General features: G+C 52.5%; 1 protein-coding gene across 2 annotated transcripts in view; it reads right to left on the bottom strand.

The window, feature by feature from the left end:
- Positions 1 to 3,826: 3,826 nt before the first annotated feature.
- Positions 3,827 to 27,027, bottom strand: part of LOC142829356 (uncharacterized) — an 82,417-nt gene continuing 59,216 nt past the window's right edge. For both annotated transcript variants that reach the window (XM_075928919.1, XM_075928918.1), the window contains 10 exons: positions 21,075 to 21,122; positions 19,613 to 19,669; positions 19,072 to 19,151; positions 16,720 to 16,784; positions 15,749 to 15,972; positions 12,161 to 12,408; positions 9,791 to 9,919; positions 7,033 to 7,171; positions 6,171 to 6,212; positions 3,827 to 5,264 (listed from right to left, as the gene is read on the bottom strand). In XM_075928919.1, the coding sequence (XP_075785034.1) occupies positions 5,008 to 5,264; positions 6,171 to 6,212; positions 7,033 to 7,171; positions 9,791 to 9,919; positions 12,161 to 12,408; positions 15,749 to 15,972; positions 16,720 to 16,784; positions 19,072 to 19,151; positions 19,613 to 19,669; positions 21,075 to 21,122 (1,289 nt within the window). In that variant the 3' untranslated portion in view covers positions 3,827 to 5,007. The remainder of the gene's footprint in view (positions 5,265 to 6,170; positions 6,213 to 7,032; positions 7,172 to 9,790; positions 9,920 to 12,160; positions 12,409 to 15,748; positions 15,973 to 16,719; positions 16,785 to 19,071; positions 19,152 to 19,612; positions 19,670 to 21,074; positions 21,123 to 27,027) is intronic.

Consider the following 27,027-nt stretch of genomic DNA (forward strand, 5'->3'; position numbering starts at 1 on the left):
GTGGAAAGGACAGAGAAATGTGTGCGGGTTACAAGCCCTTCTTCCTCCTCCACATCCTTCCAGCCCTACAGCAAAGCCAAGCAGCACACACTGCACACCCAAAAACACCAGTGCAACCAGCTCTGCCCACGCCCACCACCCACCATCTCTGGGGTCTCTTCCACAAGACTTGGAAGAATCCCACCGAGGTAAAGGCAGAAATGCTCCTTTTTAAAACAATACAAAGCTGTCCCAGCTTATCTGGCATCTGAACAATAATTGCTTTAGGGATCTCCTGTTTCACACACAACCCCAGCCGTGGTGTCTAGCTCCCCAAGGATGGGTCCTTCACCAATTACCAAGTGGCTGGTCAGCCTGCAGGGGAAGAGAGCAGAAACTGGGAACGCAGTGTTCACCCCCCTAATGGCAGTGTTCACCCTCCAAAGACAAACCGAACCAGCAAAGAGCAGGGAGCTGAATTTGAGGATGGAGAGGGTCGGGGGATGTCTCCAAAGAGATTGCAGCAGATACCAAGGCAGCACGGACGTTGGCCATTGCCATGTTGTGCTGGCAGACAAAGCAAGGAGACAGGGAAAGGTAGAGACCAGCCCTGGAGGCAATGCAAAGCCAAACTGCTTTAGTACAACAATGCAGTGTTGTAAACCAGGCTCTAGCTCAACCATTTCCTACAGCCCCTGGATCATGCGGGACACTGGGACCCCATCAACGTCTTCCCGCTGGATAACAGCAACACCCTGCCAGACGCCATTCCCTGCAGAGCCGAGATCTGGGCACTGAGAACTGAACCCAACTCATCTGAGCCATCTAGTGCCCTGGACATCCTGGAGCCTCGCTACTGGGCACCTGAGAGTCCAGGAACGAGAGACAGAGGTGAGGTGGGCACTTGCCTGGGGCTTTAAGCACCCAGCCCCCGGTCTGTTCTACCTGCACTTGGCATCTGACAGACTTTTGGTTTAGTTAGACATTTCTTTCAAGTTGTCAGTTCAATTAAATACTTATTTTTATTTTACACAATTGATGTTTCATAACAAAACCCGTTAAAATTTGTTCCTGAGGGCTCGGTGCGCTAGCACAGGGAAGCTGGAAAACCAAAATAATTCAGAGCTTTACAAAAGGGTTCTGGCAAAACCAAGGATCATCCCCATGTCCCTCTGCCACCACCAATAAACACAACTGCACAGCTCCCAGCACGTTCCCCACCCCCCTCTCCACAGGGTAACAGCTGGGTGCAGGGTGTCGGGGCGAGACTGGAGAGAAGAGGCATCCCTGACAACATTACCCCGCTTGTTTCCATTTTCTGTGGGATGCCCTGGTGGCGGCTCAGATCTCTGCACCCACCCAGCGCTACGGCCTACGCCCTCCCCCTCGCAAACACTGTGCAAAATGCAACATGCTGCTCTAGCCACTGGGATGCTCGAGTCTACGGCTTCCAGCCTAGTCGACAAAGAGCGCCCCTCCCTGTCACAGGGCCCCACGCGCACTCCACTGCATCCTGCAGCGACGGAGGGGGCCTTTCAGCTGTCCAAGCAGCCTGGGCATGGCTTCCTTCACCTGGAAGCAAAGGGCACATGGCGCCAGTTACCCGGGAGACCCAATGTCCGTAGTGGGCCTGGCGGCAGGCAGCCCTTTCCCCAGTGAAATAAACAAGCCTGAGGTCAAACACACTTTGGCACCATGGCTCCAGGCCACCTGCATTCACAGCCAAGGGCAACCAGCCTCGGAGGACCACAGAGAAATCCCCCTTCTCTCTGTAAATTCTGCATTCAGCAGTCTGGGGGAGAAGGGAGGCAAACAGGCACCTGGGATCCATCCCTCGCCCCGGCAGAGTTTGGGAGCCCTTGTGTGTGGAGCCAGCTATAGCCTCCTGAGTTTGAGCTCACTGTAGAGCTCAGGGCCACGGGACCTTTTCCTCGGCACCACCCACCCGCATGACAACAGCCCTGACAACCGACCCCCCCTTGTGCAATTGGTTTGCTGTCTGCTGGTGGTATCCGGGCTGGCCAGATTCCAGATGGCGATGGAACCCACCCGGACATTCACTCACCACTGGTCACTGAAGAGCTCAGGACAATCCTCCCTCCTAGTCTGCGCCAGTTTCCTGAGCCCAGCTGGGAAGCTGCTCCAGCAGCCCATCAACTGCTCTGCTGGCTGCACTACCAAGCACGGGAATGTCCAGAGCCGAATTCAGTCAGCTGAACCCCAGCCCAAGCAGCACCTGTGAGTTCTAGGTGACCAGCGTAGCCGCACAGAGCTATGGGGAGCTGGCCTGCACCATGTCGCCCACAATTCCCAGGGAGAACACTTGCAGAATGCCCAGCACCAATGCGCCCTCTGATCTTCTCCATCCATGTGCAGAATAATTTTTGTGTGTCCTGAGGCATGTGTGGATGTGCACCACCCACAGAACCACAACCTAGTTGTGGGCACTCTGAGAATCAGCTACAAGGCATCTGAGGGCCGCACAAGCACACAGCTTGCAGGGAACACTGCTCAGCACCAAGTCAAAGGGGTGTGGGATACTCTCTTAGGGTATGTCTACACTACAAAGTTAGTTCGAACTAACGGACGTTAGTTCGAACTAACTTTCCTAGGCGCTACACTAGCGCTCTGCTAGTTCGAACTTGATTCGAACTAGCGGAGCGCTTAGTTCGAACTAGGTAAACCTCATTTTACGATGACTAACGCCTAGTTCGAACGAGCTAGTTTGAACTAAGGGCTGTGTAGCCCTTTAGTTCGAACTAGTGGGAGGCTAGCCCTCCCCAGGTTTCCCTGGTGGCCACTCTGGCCAACACCAGGGAAACTCATCTGCCCCCCTCCCGGCCTCGGACCCCTTAAAGGGGCACGGGCTGGCTACGGTGCCCGTGCCAGGTGCAAGCCTGCCAGCACCCAGCTAGCAGACCCTGCACCTGGCACGGCACAGAGCCACCCACCCGATGCCCCCCAGCCCACCCCCTCTTCCCGGGACCAGGCTGGTGGCTCCCGGGAGCTTGCCCTGGACCGCAAGAGGCGGGCACCTTCCTGGGCTAGTGCGGACATTGTGGACCTCGTCCACGATCTCCGCACTAGGCACAGGAAAGTGGCCGGCTAGGGCAGGAGAGCTGCCAGCCTGGCCACCCAGGAGCAGGTGTGCATGAAAATCAAGGGGTCCACTGAGACCCCCGACCCTGAGCCCTGAGCTTACAAGGGCCGTCCTGGGTCAGACCAAAGGTCCATATAGCCCAGTAGCCTGTCTGCCGACAGCGGCCAACCCTAGGGACCCTGGAGGGGATGGACCGAAGACAGTGACCAAGCCATTTGTCTCCTGCCATCCCGCTCCAGCCTTCCACAAACTTTGGGCAGGGACACCACTCCTACCCCCTGGCTAATAGCACTCCATGGACCCAACCTCCATGACTTGATCTCACGTCCCTTTAAACTCTGTTCTAGTTGTAGCCTTCACAGCCTCCAGCAGCAAGGAGTTCCGCAGGTTAACTATTTGCTTTGTGAACAACAACTTTCTCTGACTAGTTTGAAGCCTGCTACCCATTCCTTTCCTTTGGTGTCCTCTAGTCCTTCTTTATGGGAACTCAGGAAGAACTTTTCTGAATGCACCCTCTCCACCCAACCCCTGCTTTTAGAGACCTCTATCCTGTCCCCGCTCCATCTCCTCTTTTCTAAGCTGAACAGTCCCAGTCTCTGTAGCCTTTCTTCATCTGGGACCTGTTCCCAACCCCTCATCATGTTAGTTGCCCTCCCTTCTCCCAGCCTTTCTCTTCCCCTCTCCCACCTCCTTTTCCCAGTCTCCCCCAGTTTTTTTCAATAAAGACAGAGTCAATGTTGGAAGAAACGTTATCTTTATTTTGTACATCAATAAGAAGGGGGGCTAGGGAAGGGTAAGTGGAAGGAGGTGAGGGAGGAATGGGGTACGAGCCCCTGATGGGGAGTCTTGGGCTGGCTCTGCGGGCTTCTGGGGGTGGAAGCTCTCCTGCAGCCCCCCGATTGCCCCCTCTCCCCGGATGACAGCCTGCGGCAAGTGCAGCCGGTCTGATGGGCGAGTGGTGTGATGTGCCCAGTGTGGGTACTCCGGGCACTCCAAGCCAGAACTTCTTTGCAAGCGGGGCACCCCTTAGAACTGTGTGTCCGGGGTGGGGGTCGGGACCCTTTAAGCGCAGCCGTCGGCTAGCCTGAGACAGCATCTCCATGCTCTAAGTCCTCCTTTTATGCCCTGCCGGCACTGCTTCCGGCCATCCTTAAGCCCTGTTCAGAGTCCACTCAATGTGGACTTGCTAGTTCGAATTAGCAAAACGCTAATTCGAACTAGTTTTTAGTTCTAGACGCTTTAGTTCGAATTAGCTTAGTTCGAATTAACTAATTCGAACTAAGTTAGTTCGAACTAGCGCTGTAGTGTAGATGTACCCATAGGGTGTGTCTACAGAGGAAAGTTATTTTGGAATAACAGCTGTTATGCTGAAATAACTATGTGAGCATCCACATAGCCATGCTGTTATTTTGAAATAATTTCAAAATAATGGATGGCTTGTTCCGACTTCTGTAACCCTCATTCTGTGAATAATGCCTCTTCCGAAACAGCTATTTCAAAATAAGGCAGGTGTAGATGCTCCACTTCTGCTATTTCGAAATAGCCTCTCACCAGGCTCATTCTAAGTTATTCTACCTGAGGCTCTAAATAACACGTCTACAGTAGGGAAGCCTGCTTCAGACTAACTGAGGCTTCCCTGCAGTGTAAACGTGCTATTTCGAAATAAGCTATTTTGGAATAACTAATTTTGGAATAGCTTATTCCGAGATAACTGTGCAGTGTAGACATAACCTAAGAATGCTGCACATGTAGCACGTAGCAAACCTGCACCATGCATTCATGATGCAAACTGGAACATGGAACAGGTCTTCCTTGTGCACACTATCAGTTAGTGCAGTTTGCATATTGTGAGTTACCCTATTCACAAAAAGAAACCCTGTGCATAAACCCCTCCCAATGCAATCTCTCGGAAGGAGGAGAGCTGCCTCCTATCTCCCCTCGAGCTCTTCAACCAGGTATCTGTGTTTCTCCCTCAGCGCCTGGTAGAACTGCTCTTTGCAGTCGGCGTTCCAACTTGGGGCCAGCCCGTACAGCTTCCGCATCTTGTCCTGGTTTGTTTTCTCGGCTCGGACTCTCTCGTATTGTTCAGTGTCCAGAACGGGGCCGTGCAATGAATCCAGGATGCTGTCCACTGCCGTCACCCGCTGGATCAGCTGTTCTCGGTGCCGCTCAACAAAATGCGTGTCTGCGTGGAGGGGAGAGAATGAATTGGGGGGGTGAGCATGTTTGCCAATCAAAATACTCACGTCTCTGGGGAGTTTCATCCCAGCACTTTGCAGTCTGTTACCTACCAGCCCTGTGCTCTTGGGAGCCAGGGAGTAGCATTCATGGAAAACCATCCTCCCCCGCCCCCTTCCCCTAGGCCTTTGGTAGAATCAGACAAAGCAATGAAAAGCCCGGGAAAGACGCACCTAAACTAATTAAGGAAACACCCCAGCCTAATCTGCATTGAAGATAGAACTCATTAGCATACAGAATGGAGACCAGCTCTTCCAAGGCAGGAATCGCAGTGAACTATGGATACCGAAAGCATCCAAAGGCTCATGAGGGTGCAGTGTGGCATTGCTGTTAAACCCAGCCAGCTGAGTCCAGGGACATACGAGGGGTCAGCTTGTGAGAGCTGAGTACCCAGTCCTCTCAGACGTGCTCTGTTAGTGGCTATGAGCGTCTGTGTGTGTTAATAAAGTGGTAAGACCCCCATCTTCAGGAACCTAGTTCCTGCAGGAGAGCTCCAGTGGGAGGGGGAATCGACAGCAGGGAGAATTCAGCTCCATATGGGAGCACAAGTAGCACAAGCCGCACACTGATAGAATTGTTAACCTTCCCCCAGTCCCATAATAAATGAGCATACCCCAGAGTATTGGGCAAATCTGATAACAAGTCTGTACAGAGAGAGGTGGCTCACCCAGAGCCAGCATGCGGCCACCTCTGGGGTGAGGTGGGGCAGCCGTGCCAAACAAGAGGTGGACAAGACAAACACCGAACAGGGATTTCGCCACCTGATTTATTGTTTCTGAAGCAAAGAAACCGGCCTCAGAGAGAAGAGCTGGATTGGGAAACTGGCGTTTGCGGCTCTGTGAACCCTACTCACCGGTTTCCATCTTGGTGGAGGAGTCTGAAGGCATCAGGTCCTCTGGGAGAAAAAAGGGAAAGAGGAGTCAGAGGACAGTTATTGTTCCCTAATATATTGTATGAGGCCTTTTCCCATTCGACTGGCTTGTGGGCCCAGATTTACAGCAGAGTCAGAAACCAGAATCTGGCCCGGACCCCACTGATGTCAGTGGAGCTGCTGTCAGGCTCCTGCTGTCAGAGTCCACGAGGGAGGGGAGAAAATCAGGTGTGGAAGCTGCTGAGAGTCTGAATGCGGGAGATTCACTCCACACTGAGGTGGCCGACGGACGTTAATGCTGCCTCTCGCCATCGTGTGATTGACCCCTGAGAAAATCCACAGTCGGAAGAGCAAAGTGTGACAAGGCGCTGGCTGGGGTGTTTGTGCTCCTGTGCCCTTGCTGGAAGGATTCAGATCTGCTCCAGTGCGCACCACGGGTAGGGATTTTGTCCTGGACGTTTGTAGTAAAAGCCATGGACAAGAGACTGTCATTTTCACATCCTCCGGGTGCACATCGTAGCCTTAATTATGGGCCTGATACCCAGGTCATGTGTATTTATATACAGCAGGCGGGCTGTTCTGGTAACTGCACTGATTATATTCTTCCCACAGCTCTGTTGGAAGCCAAGCTGTGACCCCCACTACGCCTTGTAACACATGTTTGACACAAACAGAGATGCTATCAGAGGCAAGATCCTAGGTCCTAGTGCAAGCTCAGCAGGTGCTCTCATGTTCAGACTGAGCTATGGAAAAGTTACAGGGAAGTTTACGGATGCAGACATTGCGAGAGGCGCTGGTTGGGGACTGCCTGCACAAACATCTCCCCCTGCTGGGCTGGGCCTACCTGCTCTGATGACGGCTTCCCAGATCAGTGTCTTATTTTTCTCCTCCAGACTGAGCTCCAGCTCCTCCCTGAAATCCTTGGTGTGGATCTCTGTGAATGGTTGAAGAGTATCCGCAGGTTTATCTAGAAATGGAAGTTCCTGTAGGAAAACCAAGGGTGATATTAGGGGTGCCCCCTATGACATGTTACACCCCATAGTAATAGGACTGCAATATAACTGTGATGTGTCTTGCACAAATTGTCACGTGAGTCAATGGTTTGCCAAACCTGATGGTCCTATTTGTATGCTTGTGTCATTTTGTAGCTGAAGTGATGGCTGCTGTCTGTGCACCTCTGTTTCAGCTGTTTGCTCCTGGGAAGCCAGCAGATTGTGAACAGATGATCCAAAGTGAAAGGCTCATCAGCACAGACAATGGGCCTTAGGAAAAGCTGAGCCTCACCTGATCCACTTTCCTGTGGGTTCTTCGGGCAATGCATAAGCAATGCCTGCCCTGACACATCAGACGTGCAAGGGCATGTGTCTAGATGCTAAACTCCATCTTTTGCTGGTATTTTTCCACTGGCTGTCCTGAAAACTTTGCTTGGGACAATGGAATTTCCTCCCATAGAAGAAGCTATAAAAGGGGGAAGTGACATCATTACTTGACCTCACTTCCCCTAGAATGCAACAACTGGAACCACCTTAAGAACAAAGACTGAAAGGAGGCAGGAAAGAAGGAAGCCGGCCTGTGTTGAATTCTAGAGGAAGTGAGGTCAAGTGATGATGTCACTCCAGATTAGAGCACCAGGGGGTATCCGAGTTAGTCTGTACAGGATAAACTTAAAAAACAAAAACTGGTCTGGTAGCACTTTATAGACTTAACAAAACATGTTGCTGGGATCATGAGCTTTCGTGGCTGTGACACAAAAGCTCATGATACCGTCTATATGTTTTGTTAGTCTGTAAAGTGCTACCAGATTTTCCCATAGAAACAATGTTATAACTGGTTATCAGGCTAGTTCACAAAAACCTATTTAACACCTTAGGTAGCTGGACTCCTGCACATTTGCAATGAGAAATGGTAGAGAGAGTGTTTTATTTAACCTTGAAAGCTGGTGCTTGAGGAAAGGCAGGTTTAATTAGAGGAGGATGAGGGAATAGGAGGAGATTCTGAGGCAGACTCCTGGGCATCCCCCAATAGTTCTCCCCCCCCCCCATGTGCTCACTCAGCTCTGGCTCACCAGGAGGTGGCGAGCAGTGCGAAGTCTTAATGTTCATCCACCCACCTAACTCTTCCTGTCCCTGGTCTGTGGCTTGCTTCCTTCGGTGAGGATCTAGATACCATAAGCGTGACAAAGCTGGCGAGTGGTTAGCAGACACTGAGCCTGTGAAAGCCATTCGGGAGGTAAGGAAGCCTTTTAACAAGCATTTGCCAACTCCAAGTACATCCTGTCAGTTTCTGAATATACAGCGTTAGTCGACAGGACCTGAGTTTAATGTACATTTTAGCATGCTGCTGAAGATTATAAAATCGCATCTCTAATAAGCCATCATCCCCCCAGCCGCTGCTGCCTAGGCCCCCATAAACCCTAAGGATCTCCCTGCCTGAGGCTACAGGTGAGTGTTTCTTTATACATGTGGGTGTTTGTAACTCGGGAGTGCCTGCACTTTTATTTATCATCGCTTAAAATCCATCTCTTTGGTTTATGTTTTTAGCTAAAACAGTGTGTTTGTTGCAGTGCCTGGGGAATCTTCTCAGGAACAGGGGCTGGAGCACTGGGTAGTGAGCTCACACTGGTCAGGATATGACCAGGGCTGGACAGTACCTCTCTGGGGTCCTAGGTTGGGGAGCTGGAGGGGAGCTCCATGAAGCTTCTCCATTGCTGGCTCATGAGTGGCTGAGAAGAAGTTTCATGTAACTGCAGCAGGATGTGCCCTGGCCTATGTGAATGCAGGCCCAGAAGTGGGATACAGCTTCTCACAACAGCATAGCGGGAGAGGAGGCCAGGCTGAGAAGACAGAGGGCTGAGGTACCCCAGTTCCAGACTGCACCCCAGAGTGGGAGAACCCACCACACACCACACCTCCACCCCAAGTAACAGGGCTGAAAAAGCGGCTGAGGAGTGCTACTTAGAGCTGCTCAGAGAGTTTTTGCATCAACAAAAAATTCTCCAGCCAGCCCCCAACTGTGTGAACATGTTTTCAGATGTTCTACGACTGTAACATGAAACCAACTGGCAGCCTGTGTGCCAGTCACTGTGTATGTGACCCCAGACTTCAGTACTTGGTCGTAGTGATCCGTTACCTCAGCAGTAGAGTTTTAATACTACACACTTGACACTCTCCATTCCTTCCAAGGACCCCGAAGCTCATTAGTAAGCAAGGTCAGTATCACTAGCCACATTTCACAGATGGGGAAACAGAGGCACACAGCCAGATAGTGGGAATAAAACCAGTAATGCCTGGCTCTCAGGACTGTCCCTTAGCCACTGTATCATGCAACACAGTGACCCCAACGCTGGGGCGAGGCACTGGGGACAGCACAGAGTGCGAGTGTCCCCTGACTGGTTCTCTGCAGCACAGCGTTCCCCTAGTTGTGTGGGGGACCACAGTGATTGGCACTGACACAGGAAGAGGGCCCCTCTTGAGTCCCTTGGCCCAATCCCTGCAGTACCGGCCCCCAACTGTGGCACTAGCATGTTGGGCTCAGCATGGACTCAGAGAAGAGTTTTCTCTGCCCGGATCCCTCCAGAGCTCCACTGTCACCATTCTGCTCACCTTGGGCTTTACCGTTATCTCCGACGGGCTGGACACAACGCAGGAAGTGCCAAAGCACAGGGGTCTAGAGGTGAAATGGGACTTAGACACACACCACGACTGGAACTCCTTTTCATAGTCCTTCACAGCCTGGGGACACAAGCAGAGTCAGGGCTGGAGACACAAAGAGACCCTGCAGAGGTGCCTTGGTCAGATGTGCCCGGGGCAGGGGGGAAATGGCACTGGCAGCGATCGAAGCTGTTTCCCCAAGCCCGCGGCTCTTGCTACGTTTCAAAGGCAGGAGCACAGTGGGGCATGGCAAACAGCTCCCCTTCTGCCTTATCGACTAGTCAGTGGAAATTCCATCGACTACTCGGTAAGCTGATTCATCGAAATGTAACACCCGTATTTGTGCTGGGTGTGATTGAGTGAAAGCGCAATAATGGGCTAGTCCAGGGGTGGGCAATAATTTTTGACGAGGGGCCACTTCAGAAAGTTTTGAAGTGATCTTGGCCCACCCCAGAAGGGGCGGGGCCTCAGGCAGAACGGGCGGGGCCAGGACACTTCCATGCTTCCCCACCCACAGATCCTGATTGGCGTGGGGGAGGGGGAGGGTGCATGGAGTCTCCTCCCATCCTGCCCCCGCCCTGGGAGAAGTCCATGGCACTTAGAAGTGCCACATGCTCCTGGCAGGGCAGGAGGAGACTTCACGCACTTCCCTCCCCCAGGCCAATCAGGCTCTCACCACAGGTTCCAATCAGTAGACAGGCCTGTTGGTTGTCCTGCTTTGTACTTCGATTCCTCTGTCATTACTAATGTGTGAGAAAAGGACAAAGACGCTGTGTGTTGGTTTGTCAGCACGAGAAGAGACAGTATTCTACGATTCTGTGCCTGAACACAGGACAAAGACCCTGTGTGTTGCATCGGCCCAGCCTGAGGAGACAGGGAGGTGTTAGAGGGTGTAGTGGGGGTACAACACTTGAGCGTGGCCTGGCTCTTCATTCAAGCCAAGGTCAAGTGACCAATTAGGAAAGGCAAAGGGGATTGGAAGGCAGGCATAAAAAACCAAGAAACGCACTCTGGTCTTGGCCAATTTCACCCCTCTTAAGGGGTAACGAGAGGTGGGAGGAAGAGCCCAGACTCACAACCCCCAAACCAGAACATGACCGGGCAGGCATATCTGGCCCTGCGAGGAGGAGGGGGACAGGGGAACATAGACACAGGCAAAGGCTCTGCAGCCTCAAAGCTGGGAAGGGGGCCACAGGGAAAATGTTTTGTGGCATCAAAGCTGGGAAGAGACCCTGGGAAACAAGGCTCTGAGGTGACAGATCCAGGGTTCTGTTTGCTGGAAATGAAGCCCAATCAATATTGTGTTACCTACTGTCATGGCTCTTTCCCCACTCTGGCACGATAAATGCAGAGTACCCCAAAACCTTATCTACCTGGCTTTGGTATAAAACTTCCCCCAAAAATCTTAACAACCTAGATTTTGGGAATAAAACGCCGCTGCCACCACCCAAATATTAATAAAGCAACCAGGGAAATCTCACCCCTAAAGTACAAACCAGGACACAAAAATTAACTAATAGCAGGTTAATAAAAAGAAAAGAGAAAACTTTTATTATCACCACAATATTCCTGTTGCAAGCATAATGACTAGATGGAACAGTAACAAAATAATATACTCATGGAGGAGAAATTTACCATGGGCCAGGAAGGTTTACCATGGGCCAGGAAGTGCAAGGAGGTTTAACAGGTAGTGCGATTTAAGGACTTTATTTCGAACGCCTGGTTCCCTGCCGTGTGTAGACATGGGCAGTTAATACAGGCTTGTAAACTTCAAAAATTGGCAACCAGCTGGGAACATGCAAATCAAGCACGGGATATTTAAATCCTGGGCTTGATTTGCAATTCTGAATGCCTACATTAGTCTCCCTAGTTCGAACTAGGGGGCTAGTGTAGACATACCCAGAGTTACAAAGGAGAGCAAAACCCATTTTTAAATGCACAGATACCAGATCCCATTTCCCAAACCATAAAACAATAAAACCTAATGGATTTATCTAAACTTTATCCTACTTACAGACTGTGAAGAGTATTTTCTTAGAGGGAGACATCCTGTCCCCTTCAATAGCTGAAGAGAAACTACCCAGGGACAAAGGAGGGAAAAACCCAAACATTCCTTTGTCCCAGTTTGAAATTCCTATGAACATTTCTATTGGCTGCCTGACACCTGGTTTACGTAAGGGACATATTTAACCCCTTAGTCCCCCAGGATGCTGGCTAACCCTCATGATCATGACACCTGCACTTCGGACTTCTGGCCTGCTGCTTTCTGTCTGGGTGACAAGAATCAGTGAAGCAGGAGAAGGGAAAGCCCCAAACAGTTACCTTGATCCGGGAGCTGTCATCAGGGATCAGATAGAGGTGGAGGGTCAGATTCACTCTCTTTTGTGCTTGGTAGAGCAGTACAAGGGAGTGGATTGGCGTATCCTCCCTCTTCCAAAGCCAAAACACCCCGAGGAGGGAGAAGCGGGGGTTCTGCAGCACAGCGTGGAACGGCCTCACCCGCGTTGGACTCTCCAAGGTCATCCCCTCCTCAAGGAAATGGGCGATCTGCACCCGGGACCTGTCAGCCTCTGTCGGAGGGTCACAAAGCAAACGAGGCTCCATTAGCCTCCACTCGTTCTCTTGCTGCCAGAAAGGCAGCGAGTCCACCTGAGCTCAGGGAACACCCTTCCCTGCAGCTCTAAGGGGCTGTTTGGATTCGGCCCTGACCTCCACAAGGTCCCTCTGGCACTTTCCCTCCACTGCTTGCCCTGCCCCCCACTCCCAAAGACATCTCAGCCCACTGCTCCCTGATTGTACATTAACCCGTGATGCTGCAGGATGAAATACGGCCATGGCTATTATTGTCTAACATTAATTGCAACAGATCTCGCACGAGGCATATCATGTGAGGTATCAGTGGAGAAATTAGGATTTGCTAAGTACGATTATCCTATTTTTATGCATGTATTGTACAGTTTTGTGTCTAAAGTTATAAATGTTGACTATGTTATGGCACCCAGCTGGTAAAATCTACATGGAAGGCCAACAGCTGTGTGTGGAAGGCCCATGAAAGACACTTCACTCTCGCCATGGGCCACAGAAGAAAGCCATTCTGCCCAGGTGGCTCTTTCTACTTACGCCACAGCTTCCTGTGGGCCAATGGCTGCCCGCCATGTAAGGGCATGTGAGATGCTCCAGGGACCACTAACTTTCCATGAACAGACTGAGTTGTGTTTAGAATCAGTACATCTGCAGGCGTGTGGCAAAGGGTATTACAGACCCCTGAAGTTATACCTCTTGCCTCTTTCCTGCTCAGATTCTCTGGACTTACAAATAAAAGGAACCTGTTAGAACTACAGACCTTGGACCTTTCAGTCTTTTGGATGTTACCAGAGATTTCACAAGCCAGCAGCCTGTAATATCCCTGCTACAGGCATGGTATAAACACACTGCAATTGCTGCTTGCAGATCCTCTATTAGCCCTTCTAACATTCTTCCTTCCTCTTGTAAACAGCCCTTTAGATTTTAGTTACTGAAGCATTGGCAGCAGCATGATAATTGGCTATATATTGACCTGGCTGCGTGGCTGATCTCATGTTTGATTAAACTGGCTTTCAATAACCACCTATTATAAAATTTAGTTTAGTGTCTCAGTGGTGAAGAAGGGAGGTGATGCCTAAGGAGACTACATTTTGACTTCTTGTTACTCAGTGTGATGAGAAAGAAATTTATTTGTATTCCTGGCTTGGTACAATCTAATTGTAGCATAGCACCTAGTCTGTAGAGTGTCTGCCCCATTTCTCAGAAGTTTGTCCTGAATCTGGAACTCTTTAGTTTGACCCGCTGAGGCACTGCAACACCCCTGGATATCCAGGTGGTTACTCTGCACTGCACAGCCTGATCCTGGAAATGGGAGAAGGGTCCTGTAAGCTCTCCAATCCCAGGGCATAACCAAAGCATACAGCCCAGTCATTTGTTGTAAATTATGTTCAGAGGGAAAAGCACAGGCAGAAAGGTTCTGTGTTAGCAGCACACGGCAGTGTAGGCAAAGTGAAGCTAAGGTAGCCTTACACTTCCCATTGTAAGATCAGCTTTTCAATTGCTTATACTCAGTGCTTTTTTTGTTTACAAAAATAAAAGTGGCGGTATTCCAGGGAAAAAGTTGTTGAGCTCTGACTGGAGGTGCCAGCACTGCATCTGAAGATGCTGGTACTGCATCCCGGGTAGTACTGTCACCAAAAAAGCACTGCTTTGCCAAACTTGAATCATTTGGGTTGAATTTTCCCATGACGGGTCCCTGCCTCTGATGGATTTCCAACCCCCAACCCATTTCACAAGAAATGATTCCATCCTTTTCAAGAATGAGAACGAACAAATGACACTTTTGCTGGCATGAAAACACTCTGACAGCTGTTCCTTTGAGAAGCTCACGCACCTCCATGAACCGCAGCAGAGACCTGAAATATGGCAGGGGGAGGAGGGGGCATAAGTGTCTTTTGTTGTTCCTGTGAAAAGCCACCCAGATGTGGCTGAGTTACAAGCCTTTGGAAACATCACAATTTGTACATGCTCAGTAGAGACGTGTTAGCGGGTGCCAGCTAAACTCTGATGACATGATCTGCACTGGGCATGCTCCAGTTTGAGGTGGAGCTGCGCTCTCCTTGCAACTGATCTTCCCTTCAGCCAAGGGCTGTGCACCAGCCGCCAGAACAGAGAGCAGGGAGCCTCTCTCCTGTGTGCTCCATGCCCCCTGTGGGTGCCCAACACTGCTAAGGAGGAGGCCTTCTGTGTGCAATGCAAAGGGGCAAGAGCCAGATCGGGGGGAGAGGCAGTGAGGGCAGGTGAGATGAGGAGCCTGTGGGGGGCATCAGCTACTGCAAGCAGGTGATGGGAGATCAGGGATCAGATGGAGATTGGGGGGGCAGTGGGACAGACTAGTCTGGCAGGGCAAGGAGGCTGGAGCTGGGATGAGTAGCTGGAGGGTTTGGGGACTCAAAACTGGACCAGGGACAGGCTGGGAGGGACGGGGCTGAAGCGTCAGTGACCACAAGCCAACACCCCCTCCAGAGCCTGGCATGGAACCAACATTCCCGATTGTCAGCACTTCTCTGCTGCCAGCACGTCGCTGTGAAACCCACCAGTAAGTGTCCCCGCCCCCATCCCACGCTAGAGGCTGAGCCACATGGAAGATGACAACTTTCTATTGCTCACAGAGGGGCTGCACTGCGATTCCATGGGCAGCCTTAATACCGGCATTTCCTGACTTGAGTGCGCAACTTTGCTTTCTTTTAACACAGTCTTTGCACCATCGCTAAGACAACAGCTGTGATTGTTATTTTCTTTAAGGGTGATATGTTGGTTCCTGGGCACTGTTCTCTGGGCCATGCTGCTCTAAGGTTATAACCTTACAGCCCTTATTGCCAATCCCATTACCATTGTGATGCAGATCACGTGGCCTGGCTCTGTCTGACTGTACCTCTGAGACACAGGAAGTGCGGGAGGTGCACGGCTGACACAGCCCCCTCCGGTTCCACACGGATGTCGAACAAAGGGCCGGCCACCATCCACTTCCCCTCCAGCGAGTCCGTCGCTGTGAAACCCACCGGTAAGTGTCCCCCCTCCCCATCCCATGCTAGTGGCTTCTCCACATGGAAGATGACAACTTTCTATTGCTCACAGAGGGGCTGCACTGCGATTCCATGAGCAGCCTTAATACCGGCATTTCCTGACTTGAGTGCGCAACTTTGCTTTCTTCTAACAGTCTTTGTGCTGTCGCTATGACAACAGCTGTGATTATTATATTCTGCAAGGGTGTGATGATGGTTCCTGGGCACTGTTCTACGGGCCAGGCTGCACTAAGGTTACAACCTTACAGCCCTTATTGCCATGACGATGCAGGTCACATGGCCTGGCTAAGTCCGACTGTACCTCTGAGACACAGGAAGTGCGGGAGGTGCACGGCTGACACAGCCCCCTCCGGTTCCACCCGGATGTCAAACAAAGGGCCGGCCACCATCCACTTCCCCTCCAGCGATTCTGTCAGGTGCTGCCTCCAGGAGCTGTATCCATATTGGACGGTCACAGCGACCCTCACCTCGAACTCCAGTTCGGTTTCAGAGCAACGGAACCAGCCTGGCTGAGAGAAATGAACCCTGCGCGTGGGGGAGACAAGAGGGGGGAGACCGGGGTTAGCCCACGGTACCTGGAGCCAGCCCAGCTAATGTCTTACAGGTGGCATCCCCTCCATGTATCATGCACTGCTCTCTGTGAAACGTGGGGTAGATGGGGAAGGGAGGGACACCTCTTTCCCCTTCACCAGCTGCCTGGGCCCAAGGAACCAGGGTTCCTTGCAATTGTAACACACCAATCAGAAATCCCACCAGGATACAGGCATGTCAGACTGTACGGGGGGGAAGCTGAGGAACACAGGAGGTGGGGGTAACTTGTCACAAGGCCACACAGACAGACAGTGGCAGAACCCAGGATTTCTGGCCCCCTGCTCTCACCACCAGTCCCCTCTTTCCCCCATCATAGCTTAGGTCAGAACCCAGGTGTCCTGCTCTGACCTACCAGACCCCTGGTCTCAGAGTCACACCTGGATTGCAGAGGCCCCTCATGTAACACACGCAGGCTCTCGGCCCCACCCAGCAGGGTCTGTGGGGACATGGCGCTGCGCTGTGGGCTGGCAAAATGCCCTGAAATGTTTGCTCCAGCAAACTAAGCAGGCCCTGTCCTGTGACAGCGCAGCCTGAGCGTTGCTCTGCCCATTGCACTGACTGCATCTACATACACTCAGCCCATCCCCGTGGGACACTGCGCTGTGTGACCGGGGCACAGGCCAGAGCCTGAAACAGACAGCTGAAGGGGGCATGATCTGACCTCCCAGCCCCAGCTCTCACCTGTATGTCTCCTGGTTCCCCTTTGGGTCCTCGATACTCTCTGGTTTTACTTCTTCTGGAAGATCCTAAAACACAGGGACAGGCGTTAACAGCCCACGTGCAGATTTCCCCTGGATTTTAATGGACTGTCTGGACTCCTCTGGTTCTTATTTACACCAGCTGGCCTCTTCTAGAAGCACTAAAACCTGCAGGGCTATTCGATGGCCTGGAGATTTGGTGCCCTTTGCGGTGGGGGAGTGATGGCTAAGCTTCGTGATCCAAAGTCTGTGACCATTTACCATGGAACTCCTAAGATCCAGTCCCTCAAAACTGAATTTCCCACACACTGTCCATGTATTTCCCCCCAGACAGGACTGAAACCTCAAACCAGGGCTGGGATCTTTACACAAGGCTCTCAGCCTCTTCAGAGTTACCCTCCCAGTGCCTGCCCCCCAGTGTCTGTGGGGAGTGTGACCCTGTGCTGGGAGTTCACAGGTCAGCCTGACACTGATCACGCTGTCACTGTTTAGTTCCCCCATCAAGGCAAATTTACAAGGAATAAGGGGTCTTGTGAAAAAGGGTTTTTTTTCCTGACATTTGGCCTTGTCTACACAGAGCCAAATACTGGAAAAACCTCCTCCGCAAAAATAATCAGATTAATATATGCAAATGAAAGTGTGATTTGTATATCATCTTCCCGAAAAAAACAGAACTGTAGCAGTAGCCACAAGGTACAGGAAGAAAGTGAAGGGAGGAGAGGGGGTCAGGGCGAGCTATTCAGTCCCTCAGAGGCATGTGAGAAGGGTGGCTTCTGCTCCTCTTAGCTCCTGGGGAAGGACAGGAGTTCCCAGGCACAGCAAACCACACTGCTGCAGGAGGCTGTAAGGGTGTTGGTGGAGGGACCATAAATGGGAAGATGTGGACACCCGGCCAGTGAAGTCTGAGCAATGTTTGACACTGGCCAGTAGGGGGCAGGCTGGGCCTTGCCGGGATCTAGAAGTCATGACATTAGCAGCAAAAGGGTTTAACGCTCATTTTAGGGGCACGCCTGACGCTCACAAGCTCAATGGATCGCACTGGGCGTGGGCAGAGAGAGAGGCCAAGGGGCTGAGAGTGAGGCACAGTTCAAGCACCTGCGGGTGACGGGGGGAATGTTTCAGGGCCGATTCCTTTGGCACACACAGGCCCTGAGTTCAGATACCGCTGTGGGCAGCTCTCTGTGGAAAGGAGGCCCCTGGCTACAGTCGCTCTGTTACAGGGCTGGCTTTGGTGGTAAGTCACGAGCCGAGTGCAGGGGAATATTCAGAAGGTGCTTGTGCCATTACACAGGGAAGTGAGTTGCACCTGCAAATGCTCACTGGGTGGGAAAGGCATCAAGTAACAAAAGAGGCGAGGGAGCTCTGGAGCTGCATGGGGGAGGGGCATTCGGGGGGAGGGGTAAAGGTGGGTGGATGGAAGGGAAGGGGGGCAGGTCTTATACTCAGCGGGCGTGGGAGGGGATGGTGTTTGGAGCAGGAGAGGGCTAACACGGGGGGGGGGTAGCAGACTGAGAGTCACCTGGCAACTCCATATTCCTTGATTCTGTGCCTGTATCTGTACCTGAGGGGGGAGAGGGAGGTTTGAGCGCCTCCCTGGGCCCCAAGAGAGCTGGGTACAGGGGGTCTCTGTCCCCCCACCATGTAGGGCCATGGGCAAAGAGGTTGCCCCTCTCCTGGTGTGTGAGCCCCTCCTCCCCAATGTAAGCAGGTATCTGTAGGGCCCTGTGCCTCTGGGGGTGACAGTGTGTGGGGAAGGGAGCTGGTTTGGATGGGAGATGGACAGGCTGGAATAGGGCTGAATAGTCTGGCTGTAGTATGTGTGGGAGAGGAGGGGGGAGGGAGAGCAGCTTAGGCTACCTGAACAGGGCAGTCAGCGTGTGGCCCTCCAGCAAGCTGCTGCCTGGGATACGTTCTCAGAGCAGCCCAGGCAGGAGCCAGCAAGCAGCAGCGACTGACATGTGACAGGCTTCTCCATTGCAAGAACGTCTGAACGGGCTGGGCAGGGGGAGCTGGCCGTAGCGGGGAGACTGCAGAGGACGACTGGAAAAACCCAGGCCCCTGGTCTCTGCCCAGGCGCTTACAACCATGGAATTCAATGGCCCAGGCTGGGGCCACCGACCATGGCTGAAATTTCTCCCTGTTAGCACCTGCCCATGGGTTAGCACCTGTCTCATTGGTTGGGTTCCAGCCCCCCAGTCAGTACTTCCCCTGCGGCGTTTCCTGGCTGGTGGAGAGGAAGCTGGGGAAAGTCTCTCCGTGGCAGAGTTCAGAGACAAATTTCAAGGGGGATCCTCAGACCAGACACACAGGGAGAGAGAGTCCCTGAGCCCCCTACCTCCTCCTCTCTGGCACACCAGCCACATTTGTCCTGTCCCCTGAGGCAAGCAGTTGGATTCTGGCTCCGGCTGGTCTCACCTGTGTGCATGAGGGGAAATACCCTTTGGTGTGTCCCATTCCACAGCACCAAACAACGACCTGCCCCCCAGCCCTGAATGGGGCACTGGGACCTGAGCATTTCCACTGGCAACGTGCCCTGCAGACGGGCTGTTCTGGGTGTTTGCCCGGCTCTGCTGCTGTGCAGGGAGCACTGGGCTCATGAGGCCCCTGGGAAGGGCTGTACACTGGGAGAGGGGTGTGGGACAGGCGGGGTCAGGGAGAGGGGTCAGGGTGGGGGAGGAGAGGGAAGGACATGGGGTGGGGGCAGAGGGAGGGGAAGCCCAGAGAGATCCCACAGGCTCTGGAGATAAAACCTGATGCAGGTGACTGGGACGGGGGCAGGGTCTGATTAGGGGATGGTCAATTTCTCTCTGCTCCACCATGAGTAGGGGCTCATCAAATCCCCTCCTCAGCTCTCCATCCCCTTCAACCTCACTCACCTGCAGCTCCTGCCGCAGAGCCAGGGGCGGGACCGTGGGTCTGTTGGCCGACACTGCCTGGGGAGAGAGGAATTAGGAGCGTTTTGACATCTATCTCCCCAGACCTTTCCACGTCAGTGGCTTGCAAGGAATATAAGGGAGCCACCTCTGGGATGGGACACGGCCCCTGGCTCACAGCTGAACATAAGAACGGACGTACTGGGTCAGACCAAAGGTCCATCTAGCCCAGTATCCTGTCTGCCGACAGTGGCCAGCACCAGGTGCCCCAGAGAGAGTGGACTGAAGACAATGATCAAGCAATTTGTCTCCTGCCATCTCACTCCAGCCTCTGACAAACAGAGGCCAAGGACACCATTTCTACCCCCTGGCTAATAGCCTTTTATGGACCTAACCTCCATGAAATTATCTAGCTTCCCTTTAAACTCTATTATAGTCCTAGCCTTCACAGCCTCCTCTGGCAAGGAGTTCCACAGGTTGACTACACGCTGTGTGAAGAAGAACTTTCTTTTATTAGTTTTAAACCTGCTCCCCATTAATTTCATTTGGTGTCCTCTAGTTCTTCTATTTAGGGAACTAATAAATAACTTTTCTTTATCAGCCCTTTCCACACCACTCATGATTTTATATACCTCTATCATATCCCCCCTCAGTCTCCTCTTTTCTAAACTGAAAAGTCCCAGTCACTTTAACCTCTCCTCATATGGGACATATTCAAAACCCCTAATCATTTTAGTTGCCCTTTTCTGAACCCTTTCCAAGGCCAAAATATCTTTTTTGAGGTGAGGAGACCACATCTGTACACAGTATTCAAGATGTGGGCGTACCATAGTTTTATACAGGGGCAGTAAGATATTCTGGGTCTTATTTTCTATCCCTTTCTTAATAATTCCTAGCATCCCATTCGCCTTTTTGACCGCCACTGCACACTGCATGGAAGTTTTCAGAGAACTGTCCACGATAACTCCAAGATCTCTTTCCTGATTTGTCGTAGCCAAATTAGCCCCCATCATACTGTACGTATAGTTGGGGTTATTTTTCCCAATGTGCATTACTTTATACTTAGCCACATTAAATTTCATTTGCCATTTTGTTGCCCAATCACTCAGTTTAGTGAGATCTTCTTGGAGTCCCTCACAGTCTGCTTCTGTCTTGACTATCCTAAACAGTTTGGAATAATCCGCAAACTTTACCACCTCACTGCTTACCCCTTTCTCCAGATCATTTATGAATAAGTTGAAAAGGATGGATCCCAGGACTGACCCTTGGGGGACACCACTAGTTACCCCTCTCCAAGCTGTACTAGAGAGGAGCATGGGACAGGAAGTGAAAGCATCCCACAAATCAATGGAAACCACCTGTGTGCACAGCATTGTGATTGTCAGGCAGACACAGCAAACAGGGGCAGCGACGAGCCAGTGCGTGTTAGATCAAGAGGAGCAGGGATCTGGTCTGAGCTACTCACTTTCTGCCTGAGAACTTGGCTCGGATTCAGTCTCTTCACTGGTGAGATCTGAAATGAAAATTGGAAACTGACAAAATTCCAAACAATCGCGGACAGATTCTCATGTCTGTGCCCTGGTGTTACTGCAGAATGACTAACCCTGGGATCACTGAGATCAGAATCTGGTTCTAGCTCCATTCATTTTAATGGTGCGCCCCCCCACTAAGGTTGGAGCTGGTGACGAGCTTGAAAAGAACGGTTACTTACCTTGTACCTGTTGTTCTTCGAGATGTGTTGCTCATGTCCATTCCAGTCAGATGTGTGCGCGCTGCGTGCGCGGTGTTCCAGAGCTTTTCTCCCCTAGCAGTATCCATAGGGCCAGCATGGGGATCCCTCTGGAGTGGCGCTGGCATATCGGTGCATGTATGTCCCTGCTGGCTCCTCACCCCTTTAGTTCCTTCTTACCTACTGTCTCCAAAGAAGGGGAGGTGGGTAGGTTGGAATGGACATGAGCAACACATCTCGAAGAACAACAGTTACAAGGTAAGTAACCTTTTCTTCTTTTTCAAGTGCTTGCTCCTGTCCCTTCCAGTCCGGTGAGTCCCAAGCCACATCTCTGGCAGTAGGGTCAGAAAGTAATAGTTGTCTATTTGTCCACAGATTGCAGCACCACCCTGCCCACTGATGCGTCTTCCTTGGCGTGCTGCGTGATCGCATAATGATCTGAAAAGGTACGGACTGAGGACCATGTAGCTGCCTTACATGTCAACAATTAGCACCTGAGCCAAGAACGCCACTGATGCCGCCTGTGCCCTTGTGGGTGTGTGCTGTGATTGGGAGAGGGTCCTTGCCCGCCCCTCGGTAACATTCTCTAATACAGGAGGTGATCCAAGATGACAGGCACTGTGCCGAAACGGGAGATCCCTTCATTCTCTCGGTGAAAAAAATAAAAAGCTGCACTGATTTACGGAAGTCTTTTGTCCAATCAATGTAAAAGGCTATGGCTCTCCTCACATCGAGGCAGTGCAAGCTCTGTTCCCTGGCCAATGAGTGAGGCTTAAGAAAGAACACAGGTAGGAAAATGTCCTGGGATGGATGGAAATGGGAAACTACTTTGGGAAGGAAAGCCGGATGAGGTCGTAGCCAGACTTTATCTTTGAAAAAGCCTGTGTAAGATGGCTCCGAGGTCAGCGCCCTGAGCTCTGATACCCTCCTAGCCGAGGTTATTGCCACCAAGAACGCTGCCTTCCACGACAGGTGCTTTAACGAGCAAGTGGCCACAGGTTCAAATGGGGGTTGCATGAGCCCCCTAAGGACCACATTGAGGTCCCATGGCAGAACCAGGGGGCGTATGCCTGGCAATAGTCTGTCGATTCCTTTTAGAAACCTCTTTACCGTGTGGTTGGTAAATACTGACCTCCCGCCCTCGCCGTGGTGGAAGGCCGTGATTGCTGTGAGGTATACCCTCAGGAAGGAAGTAGCCAGGCCCTGATTTCTGAGATATAAAAGATAGTCCAAAATCAGCAGTATACCAGCCATAGTCAGCTCAATTCCCCTTCTCCTGGACCACACCAAAAATGTCCTCCATTTGGCTTCATACAGGGCTCACGAGGAAGGTTTCCTACTTTCAAGTAGCACTTTTTGGACCTTCGTTGAACAGCCCCGTTCTAATGTGGATAGCCACTCAGGACCTAACAGGGAGCAGAAGCTCTGGCACTAGGCATTGTCCTTGGATACAAACAGGTCTAGAAGGGGATAGCCCCAGTTTTGGAAGACTTCTTCTAGAACATCCCATCTTATTGTCCACTCGTGGACTTGAAAGGACCGACTGAGTTTGTCCGCTAGGGTGTTGCTGGAACCGGGAAGGTAGGTGGCCTGCAGATGGATACCCTTGGGAACGCAGGTCTCCCACAGTCATAGGGTCTCCCTGCACAGGGGAGAGGACCGGGCTCCCCCCTGCCTGTTGACACAGAACATAGCCGTGGTGTTGTCCATCAGAACTTCCACTACCCTGTTCTCCAGGTAGGGCAGGAAGGCCTGGCATGCCAACCTGACCGCCCTGAGTTCTTTCACATTTATGTGCAGCTTCAGCTCTTCTGGTGACCACAGCCCCTGTGTCCGGAGAGTCCCTAGATGGGCTCCCCACCCGGCATCTGATGCATCTGATGCACCAGTTGTATTGATGGGGCTTGTTTGGTGAAAGGCACCCCTGCACATACTACGTCCTCCTGCATCCACCAGTTCAAGGATTGTAGAATCCTTTCCGGGATCGTGACTATCATGTCCAAAGGATGCCAGAGCGGGTTGTGTACTGAGTGGAGCCAGCCCTGCATGGGTTACTATGTATGTGCAAGCGACGAGGAGTCCTGTGGCACCTTATAGACTCACTGAAGTGTAGGAGCATAAGCTTTCGTGGGCAAAGACCCACTTCGTCAGATGCATCTGATGAAGTGGGTCTTTGCCCACGAAAGCTTATGCTCCTACACTTCAGTTAGTCTATAAGGTGCCACAGGACTCCTCGTCGCTTTTGCAGATTCAGACTAACACGGCTACCCCTCTGATACTATGTATGTGCAGGCGTTGCATGCAGTTGCAGGCTGTAGTCAAAGGCAATTTGTGGAGGTCCATGATCATTGCTTGCATGATCTGAAATCTGTGCTTTGGAAGGGAAGCCCTCTCCAATATAGAGGCTAGGTGGGCTCCCACAAACTCTATCACCTGTGTAGGATTTTTCCTCGTTTACTATGAGGCCCAACTCGAGGAACAATCGTCTGGCGTCCACGATGTGTCTCAGCACTTCCTCTCATGATGGTCCTCGTATCAGCCAGTCGTCCAGGTACGGGAAGATGTGTATATCCTGGCGCCTCAAAAAGGCCACAACCAGCACCATGCGCTTCATGAACACCCTCGGCGCCGTGGATAGGCCGAAGGGGAGCACTGTGAACTGGAAGTTTTCCGAGCCCACCACAAATCTCAGGAACCTTCTGTGGGCCGGTGTGATGGAGACATGGAAGTAGGCATCTTTCAAGTCAAGGGCAGTGTACCAATCCCCCGTTTGTAGGAAGGGGATAATGGAAGGAAGGGTGAGCATTCTGAACGTTGTCTTTTTTATGAACGCGTTTAGAGCTCTCAGGTCTAGAATGGTGCGGAGACCTCTCTTTGCCTTCGGGATTAGGAAATATCTGGAATAGAAGCCCTTGCCTCTGAATTCCAGAGGAACCGGCTCCACTGCCCGAAGGAGGAGAAGTTTTGCCACCCTATTCGTGAGATGGGTTCCTGAAGAGGGAAGGGGGCAGGGGGTGTGTAGAGGTTGGAGAAGACATAAAGGGGATAGAGTATCCCTTCGCTACCAGGCTCAGGACCCACTGGTCCGAAGTTATATTTGACCATGCCTGGTAGAAATGGGAGAGCCGGAAAACAAAAAGGGTTGGAGTGGTGCACTGTCCTCGACTGTGCCTTCAAAAGGGTGACTTAGCCTGGTGACCCTGGGACATGGTTGGTCCCTTATAGTGCTCGGATCTAGAAGCCCAACATCTGCCTCGGGATTGGTCATGGCGACCAGTACCACAGCTCCGTCTCCTCCCCCCATCTGTACCAAAGCCTCGAAGGAAGGGCCTCAGAGCCGGCCTAGGGTTTAGAGGCCTCCTTAAAGGCCCCGGCGTATGAATCCCCAGGGACTTTAGGGTCGCTCAGGAGTCCTTCAGGCTGTGCAACTTAGCATCCATTTGCTCAGAGAAAATACACCCCCCCATCAAAGGGGAGGTCTTGCAGCCACGTGTTTCTCCGCATTATAACAGCCGTAGCCATTGTTCTGGACACTGAGTCTGTGGAGTCCAGGGCTGCCTGTAGGTTGGTACGGGCCACTGTCTTACCCTCCTCAGTCAGGGCTGCAAACTCCTGACGGGAGTCCTAAGGCAGGCGGTCCCTGAATTTGTCCATGGCTGACCACATATTAAATGCGTACCGCCCCAACATGGCCAGCTGGTTAGCAATACGTAGTTGCAACTCTCCCGTGGTGTAAGTTTTCCTGCCCAACAGGTCTAGTCTTTTGGGCTCTTTAGCTTTAGGGGTGGGCCCCAGTGGGCCCTGGCGCTCCCTCTGTCCTGCTGCTTGGACCACTATAGAGCCCAGGGGCGGGTGTGAAAAGAGGTATTCATGCCCCAGTTGGGGAACAAAATAACGCCTCTCCACCCCCTTCTGTGTGTGAGGAACGGATGCCAGGGTCAACCATACCATCTTTGACAGATTCTCCACCGTCCTGTTAAGAGGTAACGCCACCCTCGTGGTGGCGTTGGACGCGAGGATGTCCACCATCAGGTCAACGTCTTATTGGACTTCCTCAACCTTTACTGCCAGGTTCGTAGACAGCCTCCTCAGTAGCTCCTGATGTGCCCTCGCACCCATGGCCATGAGCGAGGGGGCCGGCTCCCCCAGACCCTCATCAGGGGACGATGACGATGAGCCCCTGAAGACCGGATCATCTGCCAGTGACTCGTCTTACTGGTGGCTGGTCTGTACAAATTCTGGCTGGTGTATGGCGGATTGATGGCCTACCCCTAGGGTGCTCGTGTCGGCCACTTCTGTGGCCCTAGAAGTCGATGCCGATGTTGACTTTTGAGCTTCCGAAGCTGGGGTAGGATGAAGCAGTGTGGCCGATGGAGGGGACCCCCACCTCAAGGACCCTGACACCCAAGCCACAGGGGGTGGTCCCTGGGTCTGATGGTATGTCCAAGGTGTCCAAAAAGGCCATTGCTGTAGTGCCCAGGCGTACATTGGGGGTCCCGTCTCCTGCGAGGGTCCATGTCGGGACCGTGAGTGGTGTCTGGACCCTGATCTGTAGGAAGTTGTGCCCGATCTCAGGGACTTTGCTTCTGACTTGGATGAGTAATCTGAGGCCGACCACGGTGGGGCAGACCGTTGCTCCCTCTGGAGTTGCACCATCGCCCTCAGTTTCCCACGAGATGCGGTGCTGGAGGCAATAGGGTCTGGGCAGGTGCCGCAGACACAGGAACACTCTGTGGCCAGCGGTGCCGGGTGGGGCGGGACTTTAGTAGCCTCCAACGCCGACCAAATGGTGGATAGTGGCACCATCGAGGGATTTATTAGGAGGGAGGAAGACGGTACCGGCGGTGCCGGGGACGGTGCATGGCTTGGTGCCGGGCTCACTATGGGTGCGGGAATTGGCAAGAGCATAGGGGTTGGTGCCCCTAATGGCACCACTGACTGAGCTCTCACTGGTACTGCTGACCATATGGGTGCCGGTGCCACCATCATGCTCGGTGCTGGTGCCAGTGCCAGAGGTGGTGCCAGTGTCAGAATTAGGGTTGGTACCACCAGTATTACAGATGCTGGTGCTGGTGCCAGCGTTACCACTGGTGCCTCTGTCGGCGCTGGGACCGGTACCAAGTATGGTACAGTGTATGGCGCCGCCACTGGAGTGGCAGCCGGTGCCGGGAATTGTCCCAGGACCCAGGGGGTTGGAGTGCCCGTGCCTGCAGGTGGTGGTGGCACTGGGAGCTGGGTAGGTGCCCTGGACGCAGGCGGCACCATTAAGCTAGGCCCCCAAGGCCCCGTTGGGGCGAGTGGAACTGTGGCGGCAGGATGTCGTGAGTCCAGTAACGGGGGAGGCAGCGGCTCCTGCACGGTCATCGCTATCAGGTCCCTAGCCACATCAAATCCTCTGGGGTCGATGGTCTCAAGTCCCAGAGCGCTCCCTCAGCTTCTACCCTCAAGGGAGAGCGAGAATGACCCGGCTCCTTGCGCGGCTCCCTTGGAGTCCTTGCTGCTAATTGCCCCTCCTTTGGGCGCACTTTTTGACCCCTCCTCTCGGGGGATCTACCTCTAGTGTCCTTCTGGTGCCGAGAAGCCTTTGACTTATGTTTGGCCCGAGCCGCAGCACCTTCTGGTAAATAGAAGCCGCAGCGCCTTCTGCTGCACACCGATCGAGGTCCCTCCAGAGCCGGCAGCTGCAGGG

This window comes from Pelodiscus sinensis, chromosome 4, assembly GCF_049634645.1.
Source record: "Pelodiscus sinensis isolate JC-2024 chromosome 4, ASM4963464v1, whole genome shotgun sequence".
NCBI lineage: Eukaryota > Metazoa > Chordata > Testudines > Trionychidae > Pelodiscus > Pelodiscus sinensis.